This window comes from Oratosquilla oratoria, chromosome 23 (genome assembly GCF_046742065.1).
Source record: "Oratosquilla oratoria isolate Oo_2021 chromosome 23, ASM4674206v1, whole genome shotgun sequence".
Lineage (NCBI taxonomy): Eukaryota > Metazoa > Arthropoda > Malacostraca > Stomatopoda > Squillidae > Oratosquilla > Oratosquilla oratoria.
This window is the reverse complement of record NC_134799.1, coordinates 19797144-19810332: the sequence shown is the minus strand read 5'-3', so window position 1 is coordinate 19810332 and position 13189 is coordinate 19797144. Positions and strand designations below refer to the sequence as shown.

The 13189-nt window shown below is 42.8% G+C and overlaps 1 protein-coding gene across 1 annotated transcript in view; it reads right to left on the bottom strand.

Annotated features, from left to right (window-relative positions):
- Nucleotides 1-9961: 9961 nt before the first annotated feature.
- CCT2 (chaperonin containing TCP1 subunit 2) overlaps nt 9962-13189 on the bottom strand; it is a 37489-nt gene continuing 34261 nt past the window's right edge. The window contains exon 9 of the mRNA XM_076206825.1: nt 9962-10561. Coding sequence (XP_076062940.1) covers nt 10185-10561 — 377 coding nt within the window. The 3' untranslated portion in view covers nt 9962-10184. The remainder of the gene's footprint in view (nt 10562-13189) is intronic.

Below are 13189 nucleotides of genomic sequence, written 5' to 3'. Positions count from 1 at the left end.
TCCGGAAGAATGTCTTTAGTTTTGTAAAGTCTGTTTTGTTGTACCTCAGTCTTCCTTTCCTATGCTTTTCGTTCCTCTCTATGTCTATTTCTTCCTTTAGTATAGTTTCGATGAGTACATGGTCACTCTTTCCAATTGGTGTCTCATACTGGACTTTATGCACTAATTCAGGCTCTGTTGTAAATATTAGATCTAGTTTCGATGGCTCTTCATTATTTCTGTACCTTGTGTTTTCATGGACCCATTGGGTCATTGTGTACTCCATGGTCATATCTAGCAGTACATTGCCCCACGAGTCATCTCCTCCTTGCACTGTCATGCTGTCCCAACAAATTTCTTTGCAATTGAAGTCCCCCATAACTACCAGATTACCCTTACCCATTAGTATCTCATTGAGTGATTTTCTTGTGTCATCTAGCATTTTTTTATGTTCAATTTCTTTCCAAGCGCTTGTTTTTGGAGGCACATAAGTCACCACAAACTTTCTACTTTTCATATTCTTGCCTTCGACTTTTATCATGATCAATTCAGCATTACCTTTGCCCTCTGCAATTTTTGTCACCTTTAGGTCTTTCTTGGCCAAGAACATGATTCCCCCTCCCTGTTTCTTGGCCCTGTTTTTTATCCAGTAGTTGTATAAACCTTGTCCGATAACAGTGGATGGTATTTCACCTCTTAGTTTAGTCTCTACAATTCCCATTATGTCTGGTTTTGCTTCTAACAGATAATCATTGAGTTCGTTCAGTCCCGAAATTAGTCCGTCAATGTTGGTATAGGCCACTTTTAATTTTCTTCCTTCTCCCTGGTTTCTTCTTCCCTTGTTTTGTTCGTTTTGAAGCGCCATTGTCTTAATCTCAAGTCTATTACTCTCCACTGGAATTCTTTGCATTCTGTCTCCGATCTTTTCAAGTTTTTTTTTCCTTTGCTTCTTCTCTTAGCGCCCTTTCTTTTTCTAATTCCTCAGTACTCATTTCTCTTTTTATCCATATCTTATTGTATTTTTCACTCTTTGCCAAGTTACCTACTTTTTCAAATATGTCTTCTACTACCACTTGTGACCTTAGTTTTATCTTTAGAGGTCGATTCCTATCCTTAGTATAGCGACCAATTCTGTAAGTCTCTTCTAAGTCTGTGCCTGAATCACTATCTCCCCCCTGAATTTCATTAAGGATTTCTACTGCTGTCTCTTTTTCTTCTTTTTCTCTCATGTACCTCGCCAATCCTTGTTTTTCTTTAAGCCCATAAACCACAATACATTTCTTCCTATCTACTGTGTCCCTGACCCAATTTGCTTTTTCGTTAATCACTTGAATGATTGTGTCTTTTGCATTATCTTGCATTTGCTGCTTGACTATTTCTTTGAAAGCAATTTCTTTATTTTCAATATTTTCTTTCCACTTCTTAATTTCCTGGATACTGTCCCCACCTAAGTTTTCTTCGATCTTTTGTGTCAATTCTTGGAATTTGTTGTTCACTTCCTGCTTTAGATTTTCGCTATTATTACCATTAGTTTTCTTCTTTTCATTATCATTCTTCAGTTCATTTATGTCTCTTTTCATTTCTTTAATTTCGTTTGTAAGATCCAAGTTAGCTTTTTTCAGGTCAGAAATTTCATGGTTAGTGTGTGTGTGTGTGTTCACCTCGGATCTGCTGCAGCCTCTTTTCGAGACAGCCAGACACCACCCTACGGCAGTGAGCTCAGAGCTCATTATTAGCAGATCTCTGGGTGGGTCTGAGACCACTCACACTCCACACACCGGGAATGCAAGGTCACAACTCCTTGACTAACGTCCCGTACCTACTCGCTGCTAGGTGAACAGGGGCTACACGTGAAAGGAGACAAACCCAACTTGTCTCCGCCCGGCCGGGGAATCGAACCCCGGTTCTCCGGCTTGTGAGGCCAGTGCCTTACCAATCCGCCACCGGTGTGTGTGTGTGTGTGTGTGTGTAGTGACGTGATGCATCCTACGACCCGTCACACATTGATCAAAGAAATCTTCAAGTTCCTGTAGTTGGCAAGCGTAGTTCGCAAGGGTGTCCCTGCCAGCCAACGGTCAACCAATCAGGAACTTGGAAAGCTCCTCACGTTCCCGCCAGCCTCCCTTAAAAGGTCGGCGTTTCGCCGAGATGGGCAGAACAGTATCGACCAGCACATACAACAACATCTCCTTGTCCAATCTTCTAGCCGTCCCATCGAGCCTCGCCGTCATCATCTGCTACCGCCTCGCTGACGTTAGGCTCCACGTCCAGCTACAACCATAAGCTCCACTAAGCTGTGGCCTTAGTTCGAGCTTCACCTATATTTCTCATGTGACACTTCTAGTGTCGCACCTTGTGGCTAATTACCAAAAGAAAGAGATTAGATATTTTGTGTTGATTTTCATTTGTCCTGTCGTTGTTCCGAACTAAAACTACTACATGTGTATTTACCTAGTTGTATTTTACGGTAAGGGGAGCCATGCTCGTGGAGTCCCGTCTTTATATCTCATTTTATCTAAACTATTTTTAAATTCATGTATTGTTTTTGCACACACTACCTTCTCATCTAACTTGTTCCAAATGTCTATTACTCTGTGAGGAAAGCTATTCTTTTTCAGATCTCTTCTATAGCTGTCTTTCTTGATTTTCTTTCCGTGTCCTCTTGTATTTCTCTCATCCCATTTTATTAGATCCTCTCTATCAATAATTTCTATGCCTTTCATGATTCTGTAAATGGTTATCAAATCTCCTCTCTTTTCTTTGCTCTAGTGTCTGTAGCTCAAGTGTGTGTGTGTGTGTGTGTGTGTGTGTGTGTGTGTGTGTATTCACTTGGTCTTTGGATCACGTGTTGGACTCGTCATCGACAGCTATTTCCCTCCTGGAAGAGAGCTCAGAGCTCGTAGGTCCGATCTATGGGTAATGCTATGACCTTGCACACACACACACACCCAACTCCCCGCCCACGAGAGTCAGAGTAACGACCCGAGGCACAGCGATACCGAAATAATTTCGGCCCTGGGCAGGATTCGAACTGGGTGTTGGGAGCATTTCTGCTTCCCAGTCCAGCGCTCTACCAACTATGCCACCGAGTCGGTGTGTGTGTGTGTGTGCGTGTGTGTGTGTGTGTGTTCGTTATATCTTGATCTAAGGTGTGTTCCCCCGTTTTTTATTTTTACGCAAAAGCCAAAGTCCTCTTTTCATTCCGATATCATGTCTGTCCGTCATCCATTTGGGAGTATTACTATTCTTCCGTATTGACTTTAGGGGGATAAATGTATTTTGTGCATTAATAATTTAATCAGTTAGATTGCTATACATTTCATCCAAATCACTGACCTGGCTGTTAACCCCCGTCCCCAAGTGACCTGACCCAAAATATGCATATAACCCTCCGTGACCCGACCCCTGGGCATGACCTGACCCATGGTCATGACCTTACCCCTGGTCATGTCCCAACCTCTGACCGCGCCGATGATGTCCGAACCATTCGTTTGACATTTCATATTCAATTTCAAATAGGTTTTTATATTGTCAAAGTTGGCTCTCCTGAAGTCTGGTAATAGGACGTTATTCGTACTTTTTTATTCTTCCCGAATGATATTAATTATTATTTCTTGATGATCGCTAGCGCCTAGACTATATCCCACTTTTACGTTACTCATTATTAGTTAAAAATAAGTCCAGAGTATTTTCTCCCCTCGTAGGATCGGTAATAATTTGTTTTAGGAAATTATCCTGCACCACATCTAAGATTTTTTTTTCGCTTCCTGATCTACTAAAATTTCTCAGTCAATTTTTCTATAATTAAAATCTCCCATGATCACAACGGAGTGGGAGTTGCGAGCAGGCCTTCTAACCAGACGGCCGAAGCGGGTGATTGTCCCGTCGAGCGAGATCTCTGGAGATGATGGACTGGATAATGGAGAAGAAGAAGGCCGGTTGTAAGCGTGGGCGTGGTTTTGACGAGAGGGTTCTGGCTGGGCGTGGAGCTGTGGAGATAGACGGGTAGGTGAGTGGGGTAAAGGTAAAGTCGAAATTGAGTCCGGGGGGAAGGTAATGTGTTCAGGGTTGTGGGCAACAATTGTGGTGGAAGGAAGAAGTGGGCTGGTTTGATGTGGACTAGTAGCATGGATGTGTTGTAAGAGGGAGAGGTGGGAAGAAGGGTTGGAATGAAGAGAAGGAGGGAGGCGAGTTGATTTGAGCCTGTCGATGGAAATGCGGTCTGGTTTAGAACCTCGGTCAAATAGGAAGTGCTTCGCTGACCTACTGATAACTTTGTAGGATCCATCATACGGTCGTTGGAGAGGGGTTCGTCTGGAGTCCCGCCTGACGAAGACATGGTCCACTGAATCAAGGGCCAGGGGAACATGCGTTGGGTTTGTGTGTATCGTCCGTGGTGGCGGGGGAAGGGTGTTGGCAAAGGTCTCCCTAAGTAGTTGAAGGAGGGCGTGTCGGTCGGGGTTTGTCTGTAGAGATGTCACACCACACTGGAGCGGGAGTATTGGGGAGCCGTCGAAGCTACAAGGAGGATATGCTATCCAAGCGGAGGTGATGGAGTTCTCCGTCGTTAGTCTGGGAGGCTGCGATGAGTGCATAATTGATGGGTCGGTGCTCAGGGATGATGATACAGGTAATACTGGACAAGGCATCAGGAACATGGTTATCTTCTCCTTTGATGTATTTGATGTGAGTGCAAACTGGGACAAGAATGACAGCTGCCGAGAGACTCTCGGTGAGTGGAAGTCAGATACCCTGTCAAGTGTTGGTGAGAGGCTTGTGGTCGGTAAGGATGGTGAAAGGACGTCCTTCTAGAAGGTAGAGGAAGTGCTTGACGGTCTCTATTAAAGGCACTGTAGCGCATTTAGGAAGTGTCCACCGTTTGGAGAAAAATGCGATTGGCTGGATCTGTCCGTTGGTCCTCTGTTGGAGTACTACACTTAATGCTGTACAGGAGGCGCCAGTGGTGAGGACGGTAAGAACATTAGCCACCAGGTAGGGCAGGCGAGTGAAGTTTGCTATTGCAGCCTTAATCTGCCTCTATGCTTAGGTTGATTCAGGAGACCACCTAACGGGAACAACCGACCGATTGGAACGGTTCTTGGTGAGGTCATTCAGAGGTGCAAGTTTGGCGGCCGCATCGGGGATAAATCGATTATAATAATTGACGATCCATAGGAATTGGCGCAGCATTTTGACTGATGATGGCTGCGGGAAGTTGATGATGGTATCGACTTTTTGAGGAAGAGGAGAGAGGCCCTCCATTGATATACGGCGTCCGGGGAAGTCGGGTGATGGCATTCCTAGAAGGTACTCTGATGGATGTATCCTGAGGCCGTAATCCTGCAGTCGGCGGAAGAGGAGGCGGAGATGGTGGCGATGTTGGTCGTGATTATCAGAGGCCACGAGTATGTCATCGATGTAGAAGGCGACGAAGTTGAATTCTCTGAGGGCGTGATCCACAAACCATTGGAACGTTTGGGCGGTATTGTGGAAACCAAACGACATCATTCCCCACTCAAAAAGGCCGAAGGGAGTGATAATGGCTGTTTTTGAACATCCTCTGGTGCTACAGGAATCTGGTGGAATGCCTTGACGAGGTCGATCTTAGAGAACACCCGCTTCTCGTGGTGAAAATCTTGGGAATGTGGAACAGGGTAGCGGTCAGCCTTGGTGATGCGGTTGAGTTGGCGATAATCACCACAGGCTCACCATTGGTTGGGTGGTGGAGATGTCTTGGGAACCATATGGAGTGGCGATGCCCAATCACTCTCAGAGGGGCGAATGATACCTTAGCCGAGTAGTTCTTGGAACTCTTGCTTGGCTGTTGCCAACTTCTCTTGGGAAAGGCGTCGAGGCTTTCTGTAGACCGGTGGCCCAGTTGTTTGGATATGGTGCACTATGTTGTGGAAGCGGGTAGTGGTGGCCTTGTATGGAGACGTCAGTCGAGGGGAATCTTGCAGGATTTGTGTATTTTCTGAGTAGAGCTAGTGGAGGAGGAATGGGGATGGTTCAAGGAGGGAGTCACAAAGTGTGCAAAGATGGTGTGTGGAACAAGAAGGACAGGAGGAAATAGAAGGAAGGGTAGTGAATGGTGGGATGAGGAAACAAAGAAGGTTGTAGAAGAGAAGTGAGCTTTCACAGATTGGCTACAAAATTGGACGAGGAAGTCATATGAGAGGTACAAAGAAAAGAGAAGTAAAGCACAAGGTTCGTCCACATTTGGAATATGCTGTTTCCGTATGGTCACCGAATCTCATTAAAGACATTGACAGACTAGAAAAAGTACAACGGCGAGCCACAAAACTGATTCCAACTATCAAAAATAAATCATACGAAAATCGACTAAAACATATGAATTTGTTTTCCCTAAAAAAGCGTAGACTCAGAGGTGACTTGATACAGGTCTTTAAGATTCTATAGGGAATTGACATCAAGTGACAAAATTTTCACACTGAATGAGAATCAGACAAGAAACAATGGTCTCAAACTGTCCGGAAATAGATTCAATTTGGAAGTAGGTAGAAACAACTTTTCCGTGTAGTTAATGAATGGAATAAACTTCCTGCACAGGTAGTGCAATGCAGTTCAGTTCGAAGCTTTAAGAATCATTTAGATAAACACCTAAGCAAGATGCTGTAATGATTATAATTTATTTTATATTATTTTTGTTTTGATGTCATTTGTCTGTTTGATTTTAATTTATTATTAGTTATATGCCAATTTATTATTTACTATTTACCTGTTTATTATTTAACTATACCTATGCATTTATTTCTTTTATTTATTATTTACATTATTATAGTTTTTATTTATTATTTTATGATTATGATTTTTTTCGCATCCGACCTAGATATGGACCAAAAAGTCTCCTGTCGGCATGCTCCGCCTTTGTAAAGGAGGCAAAGAGGAGAGCAGATGTGAAATGGGGTAAGAGTATGACAGAAAATTTGGAAAGTAATAAAACAATGTTTTGGAAAGAAATTAAAAGAGGAAGTGGAGGCGAATCAAGTAGAGAAGAAAAGGTAAAAGGTGCAGATGGAGAGATGATAATGGAAGAGAAGGCAGTAAGAGGAAGATGGGCACAGTATTTTAGGGAGTTGCTAAATGTGAAAGAGGATAGGGAGGGAAGGATAGTTGCAATGGGAAGTGCTTAGAAAACGACCGTGATGAGTGTGGAAAATGGAGGAGAAATAATGAAGGATGAAGTGAAGGCAGTTGTTAAGATGATGAAAGCAGGTAAGGCACCTGGTCTGGATGGATGCAATGCAGAATGTCTAAAAAAAAAGGAGGTACAGTGATGGTGGACTGGTTGGTGAGGTTATTTAATGTTTGTTGGAGTGAGGGTAGAGTACCGGAGGACTGGAGGAGTGCCTGTATAGTTCCACTCTACAAGGGAAAAGGGGACAAGTGTGAGTGTAGTAGTTTCAGAGGGATTAGCTTGTTAAGTGTAGTTGTTGTTGTCGTTCCCTAGACTGTCTGTCCGAGCAGTCCCGTCTCCCTAAGGAATGCCACAGCCGAAACTGGGTTTTCCCACAAATCCTTTATAGAGTGTATGTTGTGTTGTTTGCGTGCATGATTGTGTATAATGCAGTCTTCCATTATGTGTGGTATGGTATGGGGAGAAGTGTTGCATGCTGGGCAGCTGTTCACAATGCGGTCATCCAGCCTCTTCTGGTAGCTTAGAAGTGCTGGGTGGTGGCCGAACCGCAGTCTGGCCAGGTGGACTCTGTCCTTTAGTGGGAGAGGATTCAGATGGGTGGATATCAGGGGGTCTGGCATGCAGCAGTGTGTTGTCTTTCAGTGTTAATGGAGCGGTGAGTGATATGATTATGAATATGTTTCCGGAGGAAGAGAAGAGAGTATCTGTGTGTGATAAAGGTCTTTGGGTGTTGTTTTAATGTTTCTTGGTGTGTGTGGGTGTTCTGCTATGTAGTGTAGCAGGTGTGATGTGTTTGTGGTGGCTGCAGCAAGTGTTTGTGTGCCTCTCATGTCAAGGTGGTCCTTGACTTTGAGGACTTTTGTTTCATGGTGTAAATGGTCTGTAGGTGTTGTATTTGTGCAGCCTGTAATTGTTTTTAGGGCTTTGTTTTGTATGATTTGAAGGGTGTTGTGGTGTGTCTCACTGAGATTAGGAGCCCATGCAGGACTCGCATAATTCATCACATCTATACATGCATGACTTACCCACACCAGACACATCAGAAATACAAATCTCTTCCTACGCAGACGACATAACAATCACATGCACACATCGTAACACAGACAAAGCTGCAGAAATAATCCAGCCATACCTTGATACACTCAACACATGGTTCATCACAGACTCAAAATAGCTCCAACCAAATCTACAGCAACACTTCTCACCAACTGGTAAGGGAGTTGGGAGATAGGATGGATAAGAGTATTGGGATGGTTTGGACACATGGAAAGAATGAGTGAAGAAAGACTAGTAAAAGAGGTATGGAAGGCAGATGTGGAGGGAGTGAATATGAGGGGGTGACCTGGGATGAGATGGATGGATGTGGTGAAAGGGGCTTTGGGGAAGAGGGGAATGTCTGTTGAGGAAGGACGGGAGAGGACAGAAGACAGGAGTGAATGGAAAATGGTTGTATATGGATGATGATGTGATGCATGAGGTGGAATGGGTGGGGGAGGGCTTTCTCCTTTTCTGCATGGGGGGGGGGATGGAGAAGAGGGGTCGCCGATTCAATGAAGCGGCCTTGCCGTGGATGTGCCGTGTCTTGCGACACTGCTTCTGACCCAGGGCAGTGGACAAGATACAGGGATGACCCGTCATCCAGGAGGTGCCAAGATAAGAGGGAGGGTATAGGGGAGTGGAGTGTATTGGGGATGTAATGTTTGGGAATGGTTTTTATGCCTTTGTTTTTTGCTACCTCCCTTGTAAAGGGGAAAAAGCCTTTGTGGTGGTATATGTATGTACTGTTCATTGTGTACATGACTTGGACAATGGGATTAATGGTGATGTTAGTAAGTTTGTGGATGACACTAAAATAGGGTGCCTAATTAGGTCAGGAGATGATGCCAAGATTCTGCAGGATGATCTTAACAAATTGTTCACATGCAGTGTTAATCATAGGGCTACACAACCCCAAAAACAGATATAGCTTTAGAGAACACTGAGTGTGAAAGAAACTTTGAAGTTCTAGTGAGTCCTGACCTTAAATCCAGGAAACAATGCATTAGCACCAGGAATAAAGTTAACAGAGCATTGTATTTCATTGCTTGAATGGTTATGAATATAAATGTAGAATTATCAAACTCTAGCATTAGCTAGACCCATCCTTGACTATGCAATACAGTTTTGGTCTCTGTCTTATAGAATGGACATCAATTCACTAAAATCAGTACAGAGGAGAATGACCAAAATGATACAGAGGCTAAGAAATTTACCTTATGAAGAGAGGCCTGGTTACCTTAACTTACACTCTCTGGAAAGACAGACTGCAAGGGGTGATCTGGTAGTTTAAGTGGATCAAAGGCTTCAACAAGGTCATCATATAAAGACAGGGCAGGACCCACAGTAATGGATTTAAATTGGACAAATTTTTATTTCTGAAGGAAATAGGAAAGAATTGGTTTACTAATAGGGTGGTCAATGAATGGAATAGACTTAGTTACCATGTAGTGAGCACTGAAACTATCAATTGTTGTTAGAAACGGACAAATTTATGGATGGGGATGACAGATGGTAATGGACATGGAACTGCCTAGTATAGGCCTTATGGTCTCTTGCAGTCTCCTTCATTCTTATGTTACCTAGAATAAAAGATCTTCCTGATAAGGAGGACAAGGCCTTTTCCATGGCACCTTTTCCGTAAAGAATGGGTTACACACATTTCCATACACCCCTTACTAGACTAGCTTTATTATGCAGGCTGCTATTTTATTTTTTCCATGTCCATAGTACTTCTCTTGTGAAGATCATGTTAAAAGTTTACTAACAATGTTCAATAAAACAAAATTTCTTTGTAATCATTTATTATCGACATAAGGACTGCTACTGCAGGAGTGCAATGTAATGGATCAATAAGCAATGCAATTAGGTGGTTTCAGCATTTCTCACATTTAGGAGAAGCCTTGACTGTGTGACACATCAGTACAAAAAAATGCATGGTGCATTGCACACACCACAGATTATAAAGCGAACGTTTCTGGTGAAATGTGTGGTTAAGGATTATATAAAACTAACAATGTCCCCTGTCACTGACACGCTTCCTAGGAGCTGCCTTGATAATATCATCCACCCTGAGGATCATCTCGGCTGCTTCTGAAGCTGACATTAGGACCTGACGTTTAACTTTAAAGCTTTCTGTGATGCCAACTTTATTCATGCAGTCAATAGTGCCTTCTTCCATGTTGAGACCCATTGTTGATTTGCTCTGAACATGAGCTGCACGCAGCTCTGATACCAACTGTGCAGAGTCATAACCTGCATTGTCTGCAATTATGGTGGGGATCATAAAGAGAGCACGTGAAAAAGATTCCATGGCTAGGGCTTCCTTCCCAGCTACACGGGATGCTGCCTCATTGACAGCTTTTGCCATAAGTGTCTCGCTGCAGCCTGAAAAGAAAATATGCTGTTCTGTAACTAATTTAAGTTACACATATAAAAATATAATAATTGACTATTTCTATATATACAAATACCAATGGCTTCCCCCCCCCCTTACAAGCGAAGTAGCCAAAGTAAAAAGTATAAATCTACTCCCACCCATTTCATCCCCACATACTCCACTCCCATTTACCACACCTCCATCCTCTTTTCTTGGCTCCTCAACACAACATACATATACCAAAGGGTTTTTCCCCCCTTACACAGGGGGTAGCCAAAAGAAAAAGGCATAGGAACTACTCCTACCCATTCCATCCCCTATATACTCCACTCCCCTCTACCCTATTCCCTCCCTCTTCTCTTGGCCATGGCATTCCTTGGGGGGACAGGTCTCCTTGGACAGACAGTCTAGGGAACAACAACAAAAATAACTCCTTTTCCAACCCCGCTCTCCTCATTTCCAACTCTATCCAGCCTAGCAACCCTTATCATACTTCTCAGGCATTTAATCTCAAACACATTTAAACTCTTCCTCTCATATGTTCCATGGTTCTGTCCCATACAGTGCTATTGGTACAATCACTCCATATAATCTCCTCTTAGCATCCATTCCAAAATGTTATTTCTCATTACTTTTGAATCCCCTCAAGGCATTTATTTGCTTCTCTCAATCTACATTCAAACTTCACCTCTACTCCCATTCCTGCCATAGTTGCACCCAAGTATCTAAAGCTACCCACTTTCTCCAGTCTCTCTCCCTTAATACTCACTTCTGATCACCATATTTTTACCCACATTTATCTTCAACTTCTTTCTTTCACACACCTTCCAAAACTCTGTCACTACAGGCAATTCACACAAAGAATCTCAGTCGATCCTACATTTCTAGTTGGCAGCTCTGCTCACCCTTTGCTACGATGCAACTCACGAACTATTTCATATCTAAATATTTCAACTTCCGATCTGAGTATCACTCTTCCTACAATATACATTGGTACAACTGTATTCAAAGACTCATGATAATGAATATGAGATGATGAAAGCTGTAAACTAATCAAGACAAAAAAAAACCATGAGCAGTATGTACTCAAATCATGTTCAATTTTGACCCAAGAGATTGATTGGGGTGGAGGGAGGGAGGGAGCAAGACACTTTCCTTTCCGCCACCTGTCCAGTATAAAAAAATAATCATATAAATTTTTCATTTTCTCTTTTATGTGACGCTTTATGGTATATGTGAAAGCACAGTCATATTCATGACTATTTTATATCACAAAAGACATGTTAAGTTTTACAAGCAGCCTCATGATTGGACAGTGATAATAAGTAAAATGCTGTATAAACATTAAAATTATATTCCTTATCTTGTACTCCCTATAATTACATTCTTTGTACTCTATCAAGATGGAAATCTTTGAAATAGGTGAATAAGAACTGCTTCATCCCTAGATGTACATAAAATTTGTGTAACTCATTTAGTCACTGAGCTAAGTGAATATGAAAATATTTTAAGGAAGCTTGAAGTTTCAGCCACCTCAGCAGGGGAAGGGTGAGCAGGGCTGCCAACTGAAAACACAGGACTGATCGAGATTGAGTGAATTGCCTACAACTTCCTTATTCCCTCCTCGGCCCCTGCTATGAGTTCAGTGTCATCAGCAAATAACCAGCTTATCTCCCATTTTCGTTAACCATTTCCAACCCCCAACCCATCACCCTTGCACCAATCCCATCCATATATAAATTGTACAACCAAGGTTCTCTCCCATTTTTTCTCAATTTTCTTTAACCATTTCCAATTCCTGGCCCATTAACTCTCACCCCACCCCACCTATGTATAAATTGAATAGCTTTCCTCCTATCCCATATATCAATATCTCCCACAATGCATTCCTGTCTACCCTGTCATAAGCCTTTTCCAAATCCATAAAGGCCCAAAACCCACCCTTACCTTTTCCAAGTTTTCCCACATATCTGCCTTACTACAAAAATCTGATCCACACAACCCCTACCTGTCCTAAACCCACACTGTTCCTCACCAATTACTCCCTCTGTTCCTCTCCTAATCCTCTCAATTAAAATCCTCCCATAAGCCTTCCCTACACTTAATCTGATCCCTCTGAAACTTCTACACTCACACTTGTCCCCTCTTCCCTTGTAAAGCAGAACTAAACAGGCACTACCATCTTTTAGACAAACATTAAAAAACCTTACCAGCCACTCCCTTTTGTAGGCACTCTGCATGACACCCACCTAACTTCCTAACACTTCAAAAAACAAATTTATTTTCCTTTTGTGTTTCCTTGAACATTGTACTGTACATACCAATGGCCTGTCTTTATGGGGAATGCAAGTGTACACCCATACTAAAGGGCCCATCCACCCATCCATAAGGAATAAAGGATGTTCTGATAAAACAAGATATAATGTACTACAACAGGATTAAACATCACTGACGGATGATGGTAGTGTCAAGTCTGTGATTCTTATTTTTCTGTCTCGGTGCACACTGGCAATCAGTCAATCCAATTCCCTAGGTCCCTCTTATAGGAAACCCATGGTTCCTATGTAACCAGCAACAGCCACCAGAATGACCCAAATGCCACTGAAAGAAAAGTGTGTTGCTGTCTGGGGAAGGCT